Source organism: Hypanus sabinus, chromosome 28, assembly GCF_030144855.1.
Source record: "Hypanus sabinus isolate sHypSab1 chromosome 28, sHypSab1.hap1, whole genome shotgun sequence".
Lineage (NCBI taxonomy): Eukaryota > Metazoa > Chordata > Chondrichthyes > Myliobatiformes > Dasyatidae > Hypanus > Hypanus sabinus.
In genome coordinates this window covers 2,465,940-2,487,047 of record NC_082733.1, presented here as the reverse complement: position 1 = coordinate 2,487,047, position 21,108 = coordinate 2,465,940, and the positions used below count along the sequence as shown (strand labels likewise).

Genomic DNA, 21,108 nt, shown 5'->3' with positions numbered 1-21,108 from the left:
AGGCTTCAATCCTACCAGTGCCCGAGAAGAGCATAGTCACCTGTCTAAATACTATTGCCCAGTGGCACTTACATTGGAGAGTTGGAGCATTGGAGAGAGATAGGAACAGACAAGTTAGAAAAAACATTTAATTTGTGTAAGGGAAATTATGAGGCTAACAGGTAGGAAGTTGGAGGCTTAAATTGGAAACAGATATTCTCAGCGAAAAGTGCAGAAGAAATGTAGCAAATATTCAGGGGATGTTTGTGTAGAGTTCTGTATAGGTACTTTCCAATGAGACAGGGAAGTTATGTTAGGGTACAGGAACCGTAGTGTACAAAGGCTGTAATGAGTCTAGTCAAAAAGAAAAGCTTACAAAAGGCTCAGAGAGCTAGGTATTGTTAGAGATCTAGGAGATTATAAGGCTACTAGGAAGGAGCTTAAGAAGGAAATTAGGAGAGCCCGAAGGGGCCATGAGAAGGCCTTGGCGGGCAGAATTAAGGAAAACCCCAAGGCATTCAACAAGTATGTGAAGAGCAAGAGGGTAAGACATGAAACAATAGGACCATTCAGGTGTGACAGTGGGAAAATGTGTATGAAACCGGAGGAAATAGCAGAGATACTTAATGAATACTTTGCTTCAGTAGTCACTATGGAAAAGGATCTTGGTGATTGTAGTGATGACTTACAGCAGACTGAAAAGCTTGAGCATGTAGATATTAAGAAAGAGGATGTGCTGCAGCTTTTGGAAAGCATTAAGTTGGATAAGTTGCCGGGACTGGACAGAATGTACCTAGGCTACTATGGGAGGCAAGGGAGGAGATTGCTGAGCCACTGGCGATGATCTTTGCAACATCAATGGGGATGGGAGATGTTCCAGAGGATTGGAGGGTTGTGAATGTTGTTCCTTTATTCAAGAAAGGGAGTAGAGATAGCCCAGGAAATTATAGACCAGTGAGTCTTACTTCAGTGGCTGGTAAGTTGATGGAGAAGATCCTGAGAGGCAGGATTTATTAACATTTCGAGAGGTAGAATATGATTAGGAATAGTCAGCATGGCTTTGTAAAGTGCAGGTCGTGCCATAAGAGCCTGACTGAATTTTTTGAGGATGTGACTAAACACATTGATAATGGAAGAGCAGTAGATGTAGTGTAGATGGATTTCAGCAAGGCATTTGATAAGGTACCCCATGCAAGGCTTATTGAGAAAGTAAAGAGGCATGAGATCCAAGGGGGCATTGCCTTGTATATCCGGAACTGGCTTGCCCACAGAAGGCAAAGTGTGTTGTAGATGGGTCATATTCTGCATGGAGGTTGGTGACCAGTGGTGTGCCTCAGGGATCCGTTCTGGGACCCTTACTCTTTGTGATGTTTATAAATGACCTGGATGAGGAAGTGGAAGGATGGGTTAGTAAGTTTGCTGATGACACAAAGGTTGGAGGTGTTGTGGATAGTGTGGAGGGCTGTCAGAGGTTACAGCAGGACATTGATAGGAAGCAAAACTGGGCTGAGAAGTGGCAGATGGAGTTCAACCCAGATAAGTGTGAGGTGGTTCATTTTTGTAGCTCAAATACGATGGCAGAATATAGTATTAATGGTAAGACTCTTGGCAGTGTGGAGGATCAGAGGGATCTTGGGGTCCGAGTCCATAAAACGTTCAAAGCAGCTGCGCAGGTTGACTCTGTGGTTAAGAATGCGTATGGTGTATTGGCCTTCATCAATCATGGTATTGAATTTAGGAGCCGAGAGGTAACGATGCAGCTATATAGGACCCTGGTCAGAGTCCACTTGGAGTACTGTGCTCAGTTCTGGTCGCCTCACTACAGGAAGGATGTGGAAGCCATAGAAAGGGTGCAGAGGAGATTTACAAGGATTTTGCCTGGATTGGGGAGCATGCCTTATGAGAATATGTTGAGTATACATGACCTTTTCTCCTTGGAGCGATGGTGGATGAGAGGTGACCTGACAGAGGTGTACAAGATGATGAGAGGCATTGATTGTGTGGATAGTCAGAGGCTTTTTCCCAGGACTGAAATGGTTGCCACAAGAGGACACAGGTTTAAGGTGCTGGGGAGTTGGTACAGAGGAGATGTCAGGGGTAAGTTTTATCATATCAGCCTTCTATTCCCTAAGCTTTCATGTGTCAAAAGACTTTTAAGTAGTACTGTTGTATCTAATTCTACCCCAATCACTGACACACATTCCAGGGACCCACCACTCTGTATAAAAAATAGCTTGCCTTTCACGTATTTTTAAATTTACTCCTCTCACTTTAAATCCGTGCCCTAGTAATTAATATTTCTATCTTGGGAAAAAGATTCTGACTCTCTACCCTGTCTCTATCAGGTCACCCCTAAGCTTTTGATGCCCCATTTGTTAAACCTTTCCTTGTAGCTCATTCATTAAGTATCTAGCAGCTGCCATCACATGCCCACGGCCCACTGACTGAGAATATGCAAATGAAATACGATTCATTTAAGATCTCTCAAAACTCCTGCGTGGTAATTCACTGTGCCTTGCTGGAGCAGGGGAGCTTCATCTGGTTCCATCATCTGATCCCTTATGTTCTTCCAAGCAATTTTCAACTTTCCAGCTCGGATGCTGAAGCTAGTTGTAGTATTTCTACTAAGCAGTTAATTGAGCATCCAGTGGATTGAACTTGCCCTTGCTCCAAACTTACAGGTACAGTCGGCCCTCCTTAACCGCGAGTTCCGCATGTGCGAATTCAACCAACCGCGAATCGAGAAAATCCAGAAGTGCTCTTCCAGCATTTGTTGTTCGAGCATGTACAGAGTTTTTTTTCTTGTCATTATTCCCTAAACAATGCAGTATAACAACTACTTTACATAGCATTTACATTGTATTAGGTATTGTACATAATCTAGAGATGATTTAAAGTATATGGGAGGATGTGCGTAGGTTATCGTGGATCGGGATTGATAAAAGATCAGAAGTTCTCTTACTAAGTAAGTCGGAACAGGTACATCCAGTATTATTTAGTGCCAGTTAGTCAAACATTTGTCTTAGTATATAGTATATATTTTACCTTTCTATGCATTTAAAACACTTAAGAACGTATGTTTCAGCGCTGGGCTCGGGAACAGAAGTTGATCCAGTGACAGACCGCTCCCGAGTGCGCTCTCCACCGTGCCGGGTTGATGTGGAGGATCAAAAACCCAAAACCCCAAAACCCAATAATTAAACCACTGCGTTGCTTAGTAATTATTTTAGCTTTAATCGGGGCAGGGCTTTTCTTACTTTATCCTTTAAAATTGTTCCGCTTGTTGTTCTGCTGTAATAAGTGAGGTGCAGTGTCTGTTATATTGTCGGCAACTAAATTTCCACCAAAAATAGGCATTTGGCTATTGAGAGAGTTCATAATTTATAGAGTTGATGGAGTAACAGATAATCGCAGTAACAGATGCTAAACAACTTTGAAGTCAGGGATCAGCTGGAGGAAATAGATTTGGGCTAAGTAGAAAGACTTGGAAGAATACTTAAAAAGTAAAGGTGGAGTGCTATTCTCAAGAGCATAAGTCTGAAAATTCATTGTTTGGTGATTTATTTTCTGTTAGTTCAAGATGTACCAAATTAATTTCTTCTACAGTGGAACAAGTGGAAGAAGACTAAAATGATTCTTGGATAGAATCTGCTCTGAAACTTGATGCATTACACAGTAGCTATTAATCTCCACCCAGATTTTCTATCTCCTTCCTACATGCTGATTTATTACCACATTTGATTCTGCCTACGATAGTGGTCTCATCAGCAAACTTAAATATGGCATTGGAGCTGTTCTTAACCACACAATCATAAGTGTAAATTTCTGCAGTAACATATGAATTACAGTATAAAATGGTATCAAGTGTCTTTAAGTGTTCAAAGATACTTTAAATGTTTAAGTGACAAGTGGAATACAGTGTTGGGAAATGTATGATAATGCATTTTGATAACAGAACAAAAGTGCAGACTATTATCTAATTAGGGAGAAAATTCAAACAGCAGAGGTGCAAAGGGACTTGAAGTCCTCCTGCAAGAGTCCCAGAAGGTAATTTATAGGTTGAGTCTATGGTAAAGAAAGCAAATATAATGTTGGCATTCATTTCAAGGGGAATAGAATAAAAAAACAAGGTGATAATGCTGAGGCTTTATAAGATACTAGTCAGGCTGCACTTGGAGTATCGTCAACAGTTTGGGGCTCCATATCTCAGAAGCATGTGTTGTCAATGGATCAAGTCCAGAGGAGATTCACGAGGATGATTCTGGGAATGAAGGGGGTTAACATATGAAAGCCTTTGGCAATTTAGAAGAATGCAGGGGTATCTCATTGAAACCTACCAAATGTTGAAAGGACTAGGTAAGGTGGATGTGAAGAGGATGGGCAGAGCAGACTCAATGGGCCAAATAGCCTACTTCTGCTCCTATATCTTATATTGTTTCCAGAACTAGAGGGCACGGCCTCAAATCTCACCACTCAATTTACAATCTCCTGAAAACTTAAACAGAATATGTGGCTTATTTAAAACTTGTGGCACTCAATGCAAATCACTTAATATTACATTCATTTTAAAGTCCTCCTTTGCCAACTATAGAGTTTCTATCAAACTATTGCATTGTAGAATTTAACGGGCACTGTTTTATAACCAGTAGCCTTGCATGACAGTAATTAATTTGAGTAAGATGCACTAATTGAATTAAGGAAAGAATTATCAAAAATAGTAACCAGTAAATAGTGGCAGGTTAACACTCAGTGATGTTGTGTATCCCTGGATTTAGCTACAGTAGCTCCATGCCATAATATAAGTTAAGATGATTGACAGGGCAAATAGTAGTTTGTGACATGTTATAACCACCATACTTTTGCCAGCTAGATACTGGCACATCTCTGGGTACTGATACTAATGCACAGCAGTAGTCTCTTGATGTTATTAGTGCATACATTTAGCATCAAGTTTCTGGAGAACTTTTTTATACAATGTCAGGACCAACTGATATTGTACATCATAAAGAACAGGATTGGATGGTTTCAACTGGTGCATACCTTCAGAATATGCAGTCAGCAAACAAGTTTAAACCAGAGTTTGATGTCAAGGTGACAAATATTGTAAGTTTCCTTATTAATAAGGGGTTTGTCTTTAATGCTATGATAGAAAGTAACCATCTACAGAAGCAACTGACTTTGTACCAAATCTCAGGTTAAGTGGTATACTACAAGAAGTTTTCTTTTTTCAGAGATAAAAATTGAAGACGTTATCATGTATTTATTTCACTATTTGACTCTGCAATGACTGAAGTGAATGTTGAAATGACACTTAAATAATTTTCTATGATTATGCATGCACCATGCCAATAGTAGCTATTTATGTAGGAATTTGCAAAGGTATAATTCATTTTTTCACAAGCTTTACAATGTTTGTAGTTATTTTTCATTTGGTTTAAATTAAATTTGATTACTTAAGATTCCATTCAGGAAGGTATTAACACTTAGACTCATGAGTCTGATATCTGAGGTACTTATTCACTTTATCATATATGAATGGACAAGCAAATTATATTAATTTAGAATATCTAATATCTAATATATTATTTCCTCTTCTCCTTGGTTCTTTTTCAGATAACAATTCTGTGGATCAACAGGTTCTAACTTGATGTGTTTCATCTTCCATGAACTATCATTTAAATTTTGTTGTATTGTTACGTGTTTCTGTAGTAAAGATGTTTATTTCCCATCCTGTTGTCTTGCATGGAACTCACCTTTGCAAATTGAATTTCTCTTGTCTTCATACATTCAATATATGGTGCATTTGTAAACAGGACATTTGTCACTGAAAATAAACTTTCACAAACATACTTCTTCATAATATATTTCACAAAAAAGCAAAAAGAAAAGATGTGGAATGTCTCATGAAGATACATATTCATCTTTTAGGTCTTAATAATGTTGTTCTTTATTAAAGGTTCAGCTCTCAAGTGGAAATGTTTTTGATGCGTCTAGCCTTTCTGGCCTCAAGACCCCAGGGGGGTGAGTAAAAATTACACTCAATGGATTTCTAAAATAGATCTCACATAAAAATTGTTGTTGTTAATTAAAAAGAAAACTGTTATCTCTTTATCTTGAATCATCTACTTAGAGAATACAAGTATTAAAAGCACAACAAATTATTGTTAAGGTGGAGACTGATCATGGAGACTGAATGGCAGACCTGTAAGCAGAACCATATTGGATCTGTTCTGGAAATATGAATTAGCATCATGAAAAGGTTTTGTGTAACATGTGTTTCTACATTGGTGCAAGTTCTTATTTTATATTTTACATATTGCTGAAAATTAGTATTTAGAAATGTTTTGGTTATCCCAGAATGAGGCTCCTTTATGCAGAATAATAAGAGTGATTTTTTGCAGAGGATATCATGTCTTACAAAACTGAATGAGATTTTTTAGGAGTTAATTTAGAAAATTGATGAAGGCAGAGCAGTAGTCATTGAAAATGTGGATTTTAGTAAGTTTTTGACAAGGTCCCATGTAGTAGGTTGGTCCAGCACGTTAAGGCACGAGGGATCTGAGGCATTTTGGCAAACAGTATCCTAAACGACTTGCTGATGGAAGATAGAGGATAGTAATGGATGGGAGTTTTTTTTACTGGAAGTCTGTAACAAGTGCTGAATGTTGGTTGCATTATACACCTGTGACATATGAGAATGTAGACGGTCTGATACTAAGCTTGCAGATGACATGAAAATTGATGAAGTCATAGATAGCAAAGAAGGTTGCTGGCATATAGAATTTAATCCAGACACATGTGAGGCAATGCACTTTGGAAAGTTAAATTCTAGTGGAAACATGTTGAGTAACTAACAGGGATCTCACAAGTGTTAACAGACAGAGAGAATTTGAGGTGCCAACTCATAATTCCCTGAAATGGAGACAGGTCTACAGAGGGGAGTGAAGATTTCATTTGCTATGCTTGCTTTCATTGGTCAAGACATTGAGTATAAGAGTCACAACATCAGTTTTCAACTGCAAAAAGCATTGCTTAGAATATATATAGTGCAATGTGTACAACTCTTTTCACTACTCTACAAGAAGGATGCGGTAGCAATAGAGGAAGTGTAGAAGTGATTCACCAGATTGTTGCCTGGAATAGAGGGCAGTCGTTATAAGCAGAGACTGGATAGCTTGGATTTATTCTCATTGAAATGTGGGAGGCTGAGGGGTGACCTTTTAGAGATCTGTAAAGTTATGAGGAGCATAGCTAGGACAGATAGAGTAGTTTACGCTAGAGTAGAGTGGACAGGTTTAAGGTGAGAAATCTGAGGGTTAAGTTATAAAAATGTATTGCCCTGCTTCACATGGTTCATATTTTTTCTCCGCTTTTACGTTCTCAATGTAAGCTGCTTGTTTGGGTTACTGTTGAAAGTAAGAGTTAGGAGAAATGTGTGTCATCTATTGGAGATGAACAGATTTAGAGGAGGTTTATCTGGTGAGGGACTCTAAGGCTGGGCTTGGGGCTTTGGAGAGGAGAGAAAAGAGAAGTTGCCAGAGTGAAGAGGCTGGTGGAGTTGACCCAGAGTGGGGCCGGGATTCAACTAAGACCATGGAGATTGAAGGAGGATCGGTGAAGGGGAAACCATAAGCTCCAACTTGTGCACATTAGACTGTTTCATTTAAAGTGGCTCTTTTCTTTTTTTGCTTTTCCTTTAGTCAAATTAAGAATTATAAAGCTACATCTTTTAATTGTATGTGGTGCACTGTCTGTTAATTCTTGGTACTTATTTGTAACAGGGTAACAAATCACGCAGCATCCATACAAACGGGGATTTGGGAGTTCTGCATTTCAGTCTCCCAAATTTAGTGTCTTCCTTAGACTTAGACAGCCAATGAAACCAGAGAGTTACAAATACAAGAGATTCTGCATCTTCGGCCATGATAGGTTCAGTCATCTTCAGAGCAGACTTGATGGGCTGAATTGCCTAATTCTTCTCTTATATCTTATGGTCTTTGCCTTATGATCAACACACAAAAGGCTGGAGTAATTCACTAAGTCAGAAAGCATATGTAGAGGGAAATAAACAGTCAAGTTTTCTGCTCAAGACCCTTCTTCTGGAAAGGGGGCAGAAAGCAGAATGAGAAGTTAGAGGATGGGAAGGTGTGATAGGTGAAGCTAGGTGAGAGGGAGGGTTGCTGGAGAGGTGGATGAAGTGAAAAGTTAGGAGGTGTTGGGTGGAAAAAGCAAATGACTGAAGAAGAAGGAATCAATTAGGAGAGGAGAGCGGGTCATTTTTCAGTAAAGGAGTAGAGGGATACAGCACTAATGTGAGGAAAATTGGAATTGTGGGGATAGGCAACATGATTGTGTAGATATGTTGACTGAAAAGATCCATTTCTGTGTTGTACAATTCCATGAATTCAGTGTTCTTGATTGATTTTTTTTTTGCAGAGAATGCCCTGCACTTCATGGAAATCTGAAATAAATAAGAAATTTTTGGAAGTACAATAACCAGACAGTATCTTTGCCAAGAAAGAGTTGTGCTTAGAAATTGAATTGATTTGTGCTTTAATTTTTTCCAACCTTATGTGATTGTTTGAAAATCAGTTTCTCCCAAAGAAAACTGAACTCACATCCATTTTCATCATTATGCTCAAGTTCAAATCTATTGTCATCTGATTGTACAACCAAACAAAACGACATTTCTCTGGACTACGGTGCACCCACAAAAATATATATCATACACAGTGCATAAAACAAAATATTACCATAAATTAATTAATAAAATATAATTCAAAATGTATGTAGAGTGCAGCTCAGGTAAATAGTTGACAATAAATAGCAAATGGTACTGTGGACAGTATGCAGTCATACCTGTCAGGAGTTCTGAGGCACCCTTGCAGTCCTACATCAGAAGGGATATGTGATGATGTTATTTCCTGTGCAACACCCTTTTGGGCATTGTCCTAAGTGTTGCTGTCATTGGGACCATGTTGTTGTAATTGCATAGTGACAGCCTGGGAGATATGCAGGGAAGTAAAGTGCCTGAACCATTTGGCCCTTCCACTCCTTCTTTGCATCAATGCATCAATGATATCACTCAATCTTGGATGGCAGTCCTCATAGGTTTCCTATGGAGTGTATGTGTTGATGCTGATTTGAGGTCCTCTGACTTCAAGAGGCAACATTAGCAAAGATGCAGATTGGTGCAAACATGGAGAAGTGGCCAAGTTCTGTCTTTTTCTTTTGATCTTTCTAGGAGCACAAGGTTCACAAATTTCACTACATTTCACATTCCACAAGTGCACTTAATGTTTCCTTGTTTATTTTTTAATCAATGTTTCATTTACAAACATTTTTATTGTTAAATAAGAAGTTCTTTTATGTAGCATTACGTAATTTAGTATGTACCAAGACGTACAGTACGTATTTAAAATAATTTTTCTTGTTGAGGACAGTTTTATTTATTTCAATTGTCAGTAAACTCAGCAAAACACAAGGCAGAGATATTAGATTACTCTATATCTGTATCCATTTAAGGTAATAGTTAATAGGTAACAGTTAAAAGTGCGAAAAACATTTTAAAAAATTAATTAGAAGCAAAACTTTACAAATTGGAAGGTACACAAGTTTCAAATGTCAGCATTGAAACCGGAAGAGTTCTAATATTTGAAAAGCAACAAATTGCAGATGCTACAAATTTTAAATAAAACGCCAGAAAATGTCAGTAGGTCAGGTGAAACAGTGAAACAAACAGAACATTTTGGGTAGATGACCTTTCAACAGAAAAGTTAATTTCCTAGTTCTGTTGAAAGTTGCTGGCCTGAAGCAGTAATCCTGTGTTTCTTTATGTTCTCTTGCCTGCTGAATATTTCCAGCATTTAAATTTGGCTTAGATCTGTTAAATAATTTTGCAATTAGAATGCACTTTGTTTGATCATTCAAAGATTAATTAGGAACTCTTAATTTTGGAATGTACTGTATAATTCTTGAAGGCTTTCGATCAGCTGACCAGGACATTTTTGTTGTTTTTTTTGAAATGCAGATAATTTCTCCTATATACATATATACTTTTATATAATTTGTAAAGGTATACTGCACCTCAATTTATTTGTGCTGTCATGTCAATTAGTAAATAACATTGTAATTATTGGTTTGAATTATCTTAATCAAGGCTTCCCTATCTCAGAGTTGCAAAGATAAATTTAGATAGTGGGTAATTTTGGTGAGGTGTACATTGAAAGAATGTGTTATTCTCTTTTATGGGGTGCCTTTTAGAGAGGTTCCTGCCTGAAGGCACCTGCTGGCCGTTTCATCAGACTAAAGCCTACAAAGAGATAAATGCATCAGGGAGGTGACTGAAAGCATGGGAGGGGTGGTGGATGATCAAACAGGTGACCTCCATTGCCAGATTGAGGGCTGTACCATGCGGTGGTTGTACTGGTGGAATCATCTGATGGGTAGATTGGATTCAGCATTGTTCCAAATAGTGGGTACGGATAAATTTAGTGAGCTGCTTGCTGTGTTTGAAGAAGCACTCCTTCTCCTCTTTGCAATGGTATAAAATCATCCAAATCCTTCAAGCTGACATTTATTCATTGTTCATTATTATCCCTGAACAGAGGAGCATGATAATCTGCCTCCGATAGTTAGACAGTATGAATCATCATCTGCCTGGATCTCCTTCATTAAATGATTTAAAGAACATAGGGATTTTAATGACAGTGGTTTCGTGGTTGCTCTTATGATGATGATGATGTACCCATTCTTGAATCCTAAACTTCAGTCAAGACCTTAAGTCTTATCAGTTATGTGTCTACTAGTACCCTCATTTAGGGAGATTTCACTGTACCCACATATTTCAAAGACTAAATTACTTAATAACTGGAGAGTTGAGCAATAAGAACCTAGTTATTGATAAGCAACTTGAACCTTGGACAATTTCTTCTGTTGTGCTGAAAAGCTGAGGATGATAATGAATATTCTGGATACCATTGCAAAGAGGAGAAGGAGTGCTTCTTCAAACACAGCAAGCAGCTCACTAAATCTATCCGTACCCACTACTTGGAACAATGCTGAGTCCAATCTACCCATCAGTGATTATTCATCACTGTTACTGATACTAGCTTCTTATTACTGATTCACTTCATTACTTATCTTTGAATTCCCCAGATGTTATGGTGGCAGAGTGTACTGGTGGATTGGTGTTCTTTTTTCAATTTGAAGACTGTATCAACTGATGTACAATGGAGATCACTAATGGGACATTTGTTCTTTGCAACAAATATATAAATGACTTGAATGAGAATGTAGTTAATCTGTTTAACAGGTTTATAGGCAACACAACGATAGAGCTGTTAATAGTGAAGAAGGTGGTCTAAGGCTACTGTGGGATATAGCTCAGCTGCAAAGCTGGGTGGAACAGTGGAAGATGGAATTTAATTCATTCAAGTGCTAGGTGATACAGTTTGGGAAGTTCAGATTAAGGTAGGAGTGTTGGATGTACAGAAGGACCTTGGGATGCAAATCTGTAGCTGACTGAAAGTGGTGACACAGGTGGATAGAGTCTGCTTGGCTTCTTAGGCTGAGGCATTGAGAATAAGAGTAGAGTTGACATGTTGCAGCTGTAGAAAACATTGCTTAACTTTAAGTTCAAATTTAATTGCCATTCAGCCATACATGAATATAGCCATATGCCACAACATTATTCCGGGGCTAAGATGCCAACTATCTTGCAGCACAACTAAGAGAGAGAACACATATAAGATGTCAATAAAATACAGGCACACCATAAAAGTATAGTGCAAGAGCCTGAGTACATGAAGGTTGCGGAACTCTGCAGTCAAACACAATATAGCTTGTCTTTGCTCCAACAATCTCCAAAACACAATCAAGCCAAAAAGAACAAGCAGAAGGTGTAGAAAAGGAGAAATAATTGAAGATACTGGCTAGCTGAAAGATGTTGCTCGAGGAATCATTAATCACTGGCACCATCTTGACCTGCAGGAGCTTGCAAATGGAGAAGTTTTATTTAAAAAGGATAGCAACATCTTTGGTTGGCCCCATAGAAGTCGTTGGAATCAAACATGCTGCTGTCTTATTGAAAGACTGCATTTGGAGCATTATGTACAGTTCTGTTCATTACACTAATGGAAGAATGGGGTTATAATAATGGGAGTGCAGAAGCGATTCACCAGAATGTTGTCTGGAATGGAGAGCTGTAGTTATAAAGAGAGATCTGATGCATAAGGATTTCAAACAGAGATGAAGGTTTTCTCGAAATAGTAGACACTGATATAGCACTTAGAAGGTGCTAGGACAGATACTTAGACATAGAGGAATATGGGCCTAATGTAGATAAATGAGATTAGCATAGATAGTCATTGTGGTTGGAATAGGCCAAAGGATCCCATTTCTGTACTGTACAATTCTATGAATCTACTGTTCTACATGATTCCAGATCAATGGCTCAGGCCTGCGGAGCTTAATCTGATAACAACCACTGTTCTACTGTACCTCTTGGACTGTGCATTTCTTGTCTCCTTTCAGCCCAGAAGCTAGTTGCTCTTTGTTTATAATAAATTGTCTGTTATGATGAAGATTGACAACTTTATAATATTCAGATGAATGAAGCATCTTGTGTTTCTGGTGAAACTGGAAGTGGACGGCTTTAAAATCAGTCTGATTCTGATTCTAGATTTTTGCACTTTGGCCTTAAGCCATGTCCTAATCAATCCATTTTTGAAAGCTGAGCTTCTGGCCTGAGTCTAATGTCAAGGGAAAGATAGATGCACTGTAGAAGTATTCTGGATTCTGTGTACATCAAACTAAGGAATATTATTGTGAACTGCGCACTTAAACCAAACACAGCCCTGTGCCGTTCTTAAGATTCAAAATCTACTCTCTTATGTTTCTAAGAAAATGTCATTGCAATGCGATGTTGAAAGTTAAGGTTTTACAAAGGAGACAGGATTGACGCAGCATCTTGTCAATCATAATTCACGTTAGATCCCAGAGACGAAAGCATAATCATGTTGGAAGCTTTGGTGAGAAAGGAAAAGCAGCTGCTCCTTAGGAATGATGAGTGGAAATATAGTCTGTGAAGGCATGTCACCCTATAACAGATGAAAATCAGAAAATTAAGGTCAGACAGCATCTGGGGAAAGAGAAACAGAGCTACTGTTTTGGTCTGAGATTCCTCATTAGAAGTGCAGTACATACCTGAGTGGTAACCAATGAGGAATAGTGGGATAAGGAGTCCAGCAAAGAGAGGCTGGTGGGGTATGCAGATGATAATTACAGCTAATAATACTGAAATAGTACAATTTGGTTAGAGGAATGAAGAGAGACAATATAATTTTACTAGCACAATTCTTGCAGGGCCTGAAACACCCTGAGTGTATAAATCTTTGATGGTGTCAGGGCAGGTGAAGAAAACTGGTGAAAAGTGCATGGGATCATGGGCATAAACACTTGCTGAAGTGCTAAATCGAAACAAGTGCAAGTTCTGAAAGCAGTGGATCAACCTTCACTGGAGAAGAATGTGTGGTTCAGGGCACTGAATTCTGGGAAAGAAGTTAAAGTTAAAGAAGGTACAGAAGGGATTTCCTGGAAACGCTGCCATAGAAGGAGGACTTGAGTTGCATTGTGCCTATTGCACTTATCCTCAACATCTACTATCCTTATGTATCAGAAGTTTTCCTTAAGAACAAAGTCTGAGCTATTTGACAGAAGTGTAGCAGAACTTGAAACTTTTACTGTTCCTTCCAGAAGCTCCACAGTTATCACTATACAAATCATCTGCTCGAGTAGCTCAGCAGATCATGCAGCATCTATGGCAGAAAATAAACAGTCAATATTTCAGGCCAAGACCATTCATCAGGACTGGAAATTAAGAAAGAAGGATTCAAAATAAAAGGTTGGGAGAATGGGAGGAGCATGAGCTGTTGGGAGCTAAATGAACCCAGGTGAGCGGGTGGGAGCGTGTGAGAAGCTGGGAGGCGGAAGGGCCTAATGGCTGAAGAATGAACCCAGGTGAGCGGGGTAAGATAGGTGGTTTGGGTGGGAGTGCGTGAGAAGCTGGGAGGCGGAAGGGCCTAATGGCTGAAGAATGAACCCAGGTGAGCGGGGTAAGATAGGTGGTTTGGGTGGGAGCGCGTGAGAAGCTGGGAGGCTGAAGAAGATGGAATCTGATAGAAGAAGACTGTGGACCATGGAATAAAGGGAAGGAAGTGGGGAGCCACATGGAGGAGGGTGTTTGTGTTTGTCAGGGCAGGGGAGGGAAAGGAAAAGGAGTAAAGGAACCAGAGGGATAAGGCAAAATAAAGTGGTGGTGGGTAGAGACTGTAGGGAGTGGTAACCAGAAGTCAGAGAAATCAGTGATAATACCATCAGGTTGGGGACTACAAAGATGGAATATGAGATGGTATTCTTCTATATGTGTCTAGCTTCAACTTTGCAGTGGTATTAAAATTATTGTCCACTGGGATATCCTGGCTGTTATGATTCAAATTTCAAGGTAAATTTATTATCAAACTACATATATGTTATCATAGACAATGCTGAAATTTGTTTTCTTGTGGGCATACACAGTAAATCGAGAACGACATGAAGAGAGTGGAAAGGTTGTGGAGGCTGATGTTGGTAAGACTTCAGACAAAGTCAGCAATAAAAAAGTTGAGCATGGTACAACTAGTGTCCTGAGCTGCAGACATTTCAATGCAAGAAGTATCGTAGGAAAGGCAGATGAGCTCAGGGCATGGATCAACACCTAGAATAATGTTGTTGTAGCAAATAGTGAGACTTGGTTGCAGGAGGAGCAGGACTGGCAGCTCGATATTCCAGGATGCTGTTGTTTTAGACACAACAGAGAGGAAGGATTGGGGGAGTGGGTGGTGTTATTAGTCAGGGCGATATTACAGACCACCCCACTGTCCAAGGGATTTAGACATTTGTACAGAGATTGCAGACTGTTACATGAAACAACAAGAATGGTGTAGTAGGTGATTTTTGCTTTCCACATATTTGCCATATTTAAAAAAATAGTAGATGTGGTAGAGTTTTTCAAATGTTTCCACGAATGTTTCCTTAATCTTTACAGATGCCCCAGTGAGAGAGTGTGCAATATTAGGGAATGAGACAGGGCAGGTGACAGAAGTTTATGTAGGGGAACACTTTACATCCAGTGACCACAATGACACTTGTTTCAAGGTAAATATGCAAAACAATAGGTCTGCTCCACGGGTTGAGATTCCAAATTGGAAAAAGCCCAATTTTGATGGTATCAGAAATGTGTAGATTGGGATAGGCTGTTTTCTGGCAAAGGTGTACATGGTTAGTGGGAGGCCTTCAAAAGTGAAATTTTGAGAGTTCAGAATCAGAATCAAGTTTATTATCACTGGCATGTGTCATGAAATATAGTGTTGAAATGTTTTGAACGGCTTGTCAAGCCTCATATCACAGCCAGCCTCCCCTCATCGCTGGATCCTCTACAGTTTGCTTATCGTCCAAATCACTGTACGGAGGACGCAATATCCACCGCACTGCACACAGTTCTCTCTCACTTGGACAACAAAGACACTTATGCCAGAATCCTGTACATTGATGTACATTCAGTTCAGCGTTCAATACCATCATCCCACAGAAACTAGTGGAGAAACTGTCACTGCTTGGCCTTAACACTGCCATGTGTCGCTGGATTCTGGATTTCTTGACAGAGAGACCACAGTCAGTCCGTGTTGGCAGGAACATCTCTGACTCCATCACACTGAGCACTGGATCCCCACAAGGCTGTGTGCTCAGCCCACTGCTGTTTACACTGCTAACACATGACTGTGCAGCCAGATTCAAGGAGAACCTGATCATTAAATTTGCTGATGATATCACAGTGGTGGGGCTCATCAGCAAAAATGATGAAACAATGTACAGGGGGGAGGTCAAACACCTAGAGAGCTGGTGTAATGAAAACAACTTGATGTCACTGCTTAATGTCACCAAAACCAAGGAGATGATCATCGATTTCAGACGGTCTCAGCCTGAGCACACACCCCTCAGCATCAGTGGCTCCACAGTGGAGAGAGTAGAAAACATCAAGTTCCTTGGGGTGCAGATCTCGGACAATCTCACCTGGTCCAGGAACACCACTGGGATTGTGAAACGAGCCCAGCAGAGATTGTACTTTCTGAGGAAGCTTAAACAAGCATCACTCCCCACTAACATCTTAACTACATTCTACAGAGGCGTGGTTGAGAGTGTGCTGACCTTTTGCATCACAGCCTGGTGCTCCAGCTGCAATGCAGCTGACAAAATAGCCTTGCAGAGGGTGGTTAGGGGAGCAGAGAAGGTTATTGGGGTTTCCCTCCCTTCTGTCCAAGACCTCTTTCAGAGTCGATGCCTCCAGAAGACACGGTACATCATTAAAGACCCCTCACACCCTCTCCATGAACTGTTTGTTCTTCTGCCATCAGGTAAATGTTACAGGAGCATCAAAACTAAAACCACAAGGCTACAAAACAGCTTCCTCCCACAGGCAGTCAGACTGCTAAATAGCTGCTCTACCTGACTGCTTTGGACACTTTTAACTTGCACTGGACACTTACAACTTGTTTTTAACTGACATGTGGCTGTTGTGTTTTACTATTTATTGTTATGTTTATTATTTAGTGATGCATTTGTTATGTTATGATTGCACTGCTCCTAGGAAACACTGTCTCATTCTGCCCTGCAGAGCTGATGTATGGTTAGAATGACAATAAAGTTTTTGAATCTTGACTCTTGAAATTTGTAAAGTTAGCAGCAGTTCAATGCAATGCATCAATCGATTATAATAAATATATGATAGATTAAAATAGTGCAAAAACAGAAATAATATATATATTTTTAAAAAGTGAGGTAGTGTTCATGGTTTCAACGTCCATTTAGGAATCATATGACAGGGGGGAGGAAGCTGTTCCTGAATTGCTGGATATGTGTCTTCAAGCATATGTACCCCCTTCTTGACAGTAACAATGAGAAGAGGGTATGCCCTGGGTCCTTAATAATGGATGTCGCCTTTCTGAGGCAATGCTCCTTGAGAAGTTGAAAATGTCCTTGAATTCTCCCACCAGTTGGGTTGGCACAAGTTTTCAGAGCCTTACCAGGTATGCCATCGGGGTCTGCTGCCTTGCTACCTAGACAGCCTGACATCAGCCTCCAAGACAGACTCACAGGGTCACCTGTGCAGCAGGGATCTTCACGGATATAGTTATCTTTCAAACTGAGCATAGAAGGTGTTGAGCTCATCTGGCAGTTAAGCATTGCTGCCAGTCATGCTGTTGGGTTTTGTTTTGTAGGAAGTAATGTATTGCAAACCCTACCAGAGCTTGTATTTGCCTGTTAGAATAAAAGGTAAAGATATCAAGTGTAGGGAGCCTTTTCTCAAGAGATATTGAGGCCGTGGTTCAGAAAAAAAAGGAGGTACATAGCAAGTAAGGGCAGGTAAGGACAAATGAGATGCTTATGGAGTATAAAAATGCAAGAGAACACTTAAGAAGGAAATCAGGAAGGATAAAAGAAGCTAATGAAGGTAATGAACCTGGCCAGGTGACAGACCTCTTGGGGGGGGGGGGGAACTCCCTTAGCTTCAGCATAGCTATGGAAAAGGATAAAATCAGATGAAATGGTAAAGTGCTTAACTGGGGAAGGGCTAACTTTGAAGGGATGAGGCAGGAACTAGCGAGAGTAAATTGGAAACAGATGTTCAAAGGGGAAAGCACAGAAGTAATGTGGGAGAAGTTTAGGGACCACTTGAGCTGGGTTCAGGATAGGTTTGCCCCACTGAGGCAAGGAAAAAATAGTAGGAAAAGGGAACCGTGGCTGATGAAACATGTGAGGCAACTTGTCAAGAGGAAAAAGGAAGCATATGAGAAGCAGGAGGTATGAAAAATATAGGGTAGCCAGGAAGGAGTTAAGGAAAGAACTTAGGAGAGCTCGAAGGGGGCATGAGAAGGCCTTGGCATGTAGGATTAAAGAGAACCCCAAAGGCGTTCTATGCATATGTGAAGAATAGGAGGATGACGAGAACAAAGGTGGGACCGCTAAAGGATAAAGTGGGCAACATGTGCCTGGAGGTGGAGGAGCTTGGTGAGGTCCTAAATGAATACTTTGCTTCAGTATTCACAAGTGAAAAGGATCTTGATCAGGATGTCAAAGTAGAGCAGGCCTGTGTGCTGGACAGTGTGGAGATTAAGGAAGAAGAATTGCTGGATCTTCTTAAAAACATTAAGATTGATAAATCCCCAGGGCCGAATGTGATACACCCCAGGTTGTTGTGGGAATTGAGAGAACAGATTGCAGGAGCATTAGCCATGATCTTTCAATCCTCTTTGGCTGCAGGGGAAGTGCTGTAGGATGGAGAATGGCAAATGTAGTTCCCTTGTTTAAAAAAAGATAGGGAGAAACCTGGGAAATATAGACCGGTGAGTCTTATGTCAGTGGTATGCAAACTACTGGAAAGGATTCTTAAGGATAGGATCTATGAGCATTTGGAGAAGTACAGTCTACTCATGGATAGTCAACATGGCTTTGTGAAGGGAAAATCGTGCCTCACGAACCTGGTGAGTTTTTTGAAGAGGTAACAAAAGAAATTGATGAGGGTAGGGCAGTGGATGTGGTCTACATGGACTTTAGCAAAGCATTTGACAAGGTCCCTTATGAGAGACTCATCCAGAAAGTCATGAGGCATGGGATAAGTGGAGCCTTGAATGCTTGGATAAAAAATTGGCTTAAAGGAAGAAAGCAGACGGTAGTTGTGGAAGGAAAGTATTCTGCCTGGAGGTCGGTGACTAGTAGAGTGCTGCAGGGATCTGTCCTGGGACCCATGCTATTTGTGATTTTTATAAACGACCTGGATGTAGAGGCAGAAGGATGGGTGAGAAGTTTGCGGATGACACGAAGATCGGAGGGGTTGTGGATGGAACTGTAGATGGTCAAAGGTTACAAGAGGATATAGATAAGCTGCAGAGTTGGGCAGAAAAATGGCAGATGGTGTTCAATCCGGACAAGTGTGAGGTGATGCATTTTGGAAGGACAAACCAGAAGACTGAGTACAGGATTAATGGTCAATTACTTAACAGTGTGGATGAACAAAGGGACCTTGGGGTTCAAATCCATACATCCCTCAAGGTCGCTGCACAGGTTGATAGGGTAGTTAAGAAAGCCTATGGGATGCTAGGCTTCATTAACAGGGGGATTGAGTTCAAGAGTAGAGAGGTCATGTTGCAACTCTACAAATCTCTGGTGAGACCGCACTTAGTATTGTGTTCAATTCTGGTCACCTCATTATAGGAAGGATGTGGAAGCTATGGAGAGGGTGCAGAGGAGATTTACCAGGATGTTGCCTGGATTGGAGAACAAGTCATATGAAGCAAGGTTAGCAGAGCTGGGACTTTTCTCTTTGGAGCATAGAGGAATGAGAGGGGACTTGATAGAAGTCTACAAGATTATGAAAAGCATAGGTAGGGTGGATAGTCAGTACCTGTTTCCCAGGGCACCAATAGCAAACACCAGAGGGCATACGTACAAAATTAAGGGAGGAAAGTTTAGGGGAGACATCAGGGGTAAGTTTTTTACACAGAGTGTTGTGAGTGCCTGGAATAACTTGCCAGGGATGGTGGTGGAGGCTAAAACATTAGGGGTATTTAAGAGCCTCTTGGACAGGCACATGGATGAAAGAAAAATGGAAGGTTATGGGACAGTGTGGGTTTAGTACTTTTTTTAAGGATTATATGGGTCGACGCATCATGAAGGGCTGAAGGGCCTGTACTGTGCTGTAGTGTTCTATGGTTCTATGGTTCTAAGGCATGAATTGGCCCTAGCAGACAGGATGAAGGAGAATCCCAATCTATATGTATTCTGGAGACAGAGACAGAGTCTATACAAATAAGGCAAAGGTATTACTGAGGAGGAGGTGCTTGCTGTCAGGAGGTAAATCAGGGTGGGCAAATCCACTGGAGTTGACAAGGTGTTCCCTTGGACCTGTTGGGGGCAAGTACAGAAATTGTTAGGGCCTAGCAGAGATGTTTAAATTATCCTTATTGATAGGTGAGGTACCAGAGGATTGGAGAATAACCAGTGTTGTTCCGTTGTTTAAGAAGGGCTCCAAATATAAGCCAGTGAATTATAGGCCTTAGTTGTGGGAAAGTTATTGGAAGCTATTCTAAGGGACTGGATAGATAAGTATTTGGATAGACATGGACTGATTAAGGGTGGTCAGCATGGCTTTGGGCGTGGTAGTTTATGTTTAACCAATCATAATGAGCTTTTCAAGGAATTTACCAGAAAGTGGATGAAGGCAAGGCAGTGGATATTTTCTACAAGGACTTTAGCAAGGCCTTTGTCAAGGTCCTGCATGGGAGGTTGGTCAAGAAGTTTCAGTCGCTCGGCATTGAAAATGAGGTAATAAATTGGATTAGATATTAGCCTTGTGGGAGAAACCAGAGAGTAGTCATAGATGTTTGTGTCTCTGACTGGAGGCTTGTGACTAGTGGAATCAGATCAGTCCATTGTTATTTGAATTCTATATCAATGATTTGAATGATCATTGGTTAACTGGATAAGTAAATTTGTGGATGACAGCAAGATTGGGGGTGTAGTGGACAGTGAGGAGGGCTATCATGGATTGCAAAAGGATTTGAAAAATGGGCTGAAAAATGGTAGATGGAATTTAATGCAAATAAGTGTGTGGTTGTACTTCAGTATGAACAACCAGTGTAGGTCTTACACAATGAACAATGGGGCCCTTTGGAGTGTTTTAGAACAAAGGGATCTGGGAATACAGGTCCATAGTTCATTGAAAGTGGTGGCACAGGTTGATCAGGTCATAAAGAAAGCTTTGGGCACATTGTCTTGTTTTGTCCATACTGCTGCTGCCACTGGGCTATAAACGTGCATAAATTTGGCCTTCATAAATCAAAGTATTTGAGTACATGAGATGGGATGTCATGTTGAAGTTGTATAGGATGTTAGTGAGACCTAATTTGGTGTATTGCACACAGTTTTGGTCAGCCACTTACAGTAAAGATGTAAAAAAGGTTGAAAGAGTACAGAGAAAGTTTACAAGGATGTTGCTATTGGGAAAGATTGAATAGATTCGGATTTTATTCCTTA

The 21,108-nt window shown here is 40.3% G+C and overlaps 1 protein-coding gene across 1 annotated transcript in view; it reads left to right on the top strand.

Annotated features, from left to right (window-relative positions):
• The window catches only part of LOC132382383 (protein unc-13 homolog C-like), a 575,658-nt gene that overhangs the window by 45,577 nt on the left and 508,973 nt on the right, over positions 1-21,108 (top strand). Inside the window, 3 exon segments of the mRNA XM_059952510.1 lie at positions 3,462-3,488; positions 5,593-5,615; positions 5,936-6,000. Of these exon segments, the coding sequence (XP_059808493.1) occupies positions 3,462-3,488; positions 5,593-5,615; positions 5,936-6,000 (115 nt within the window).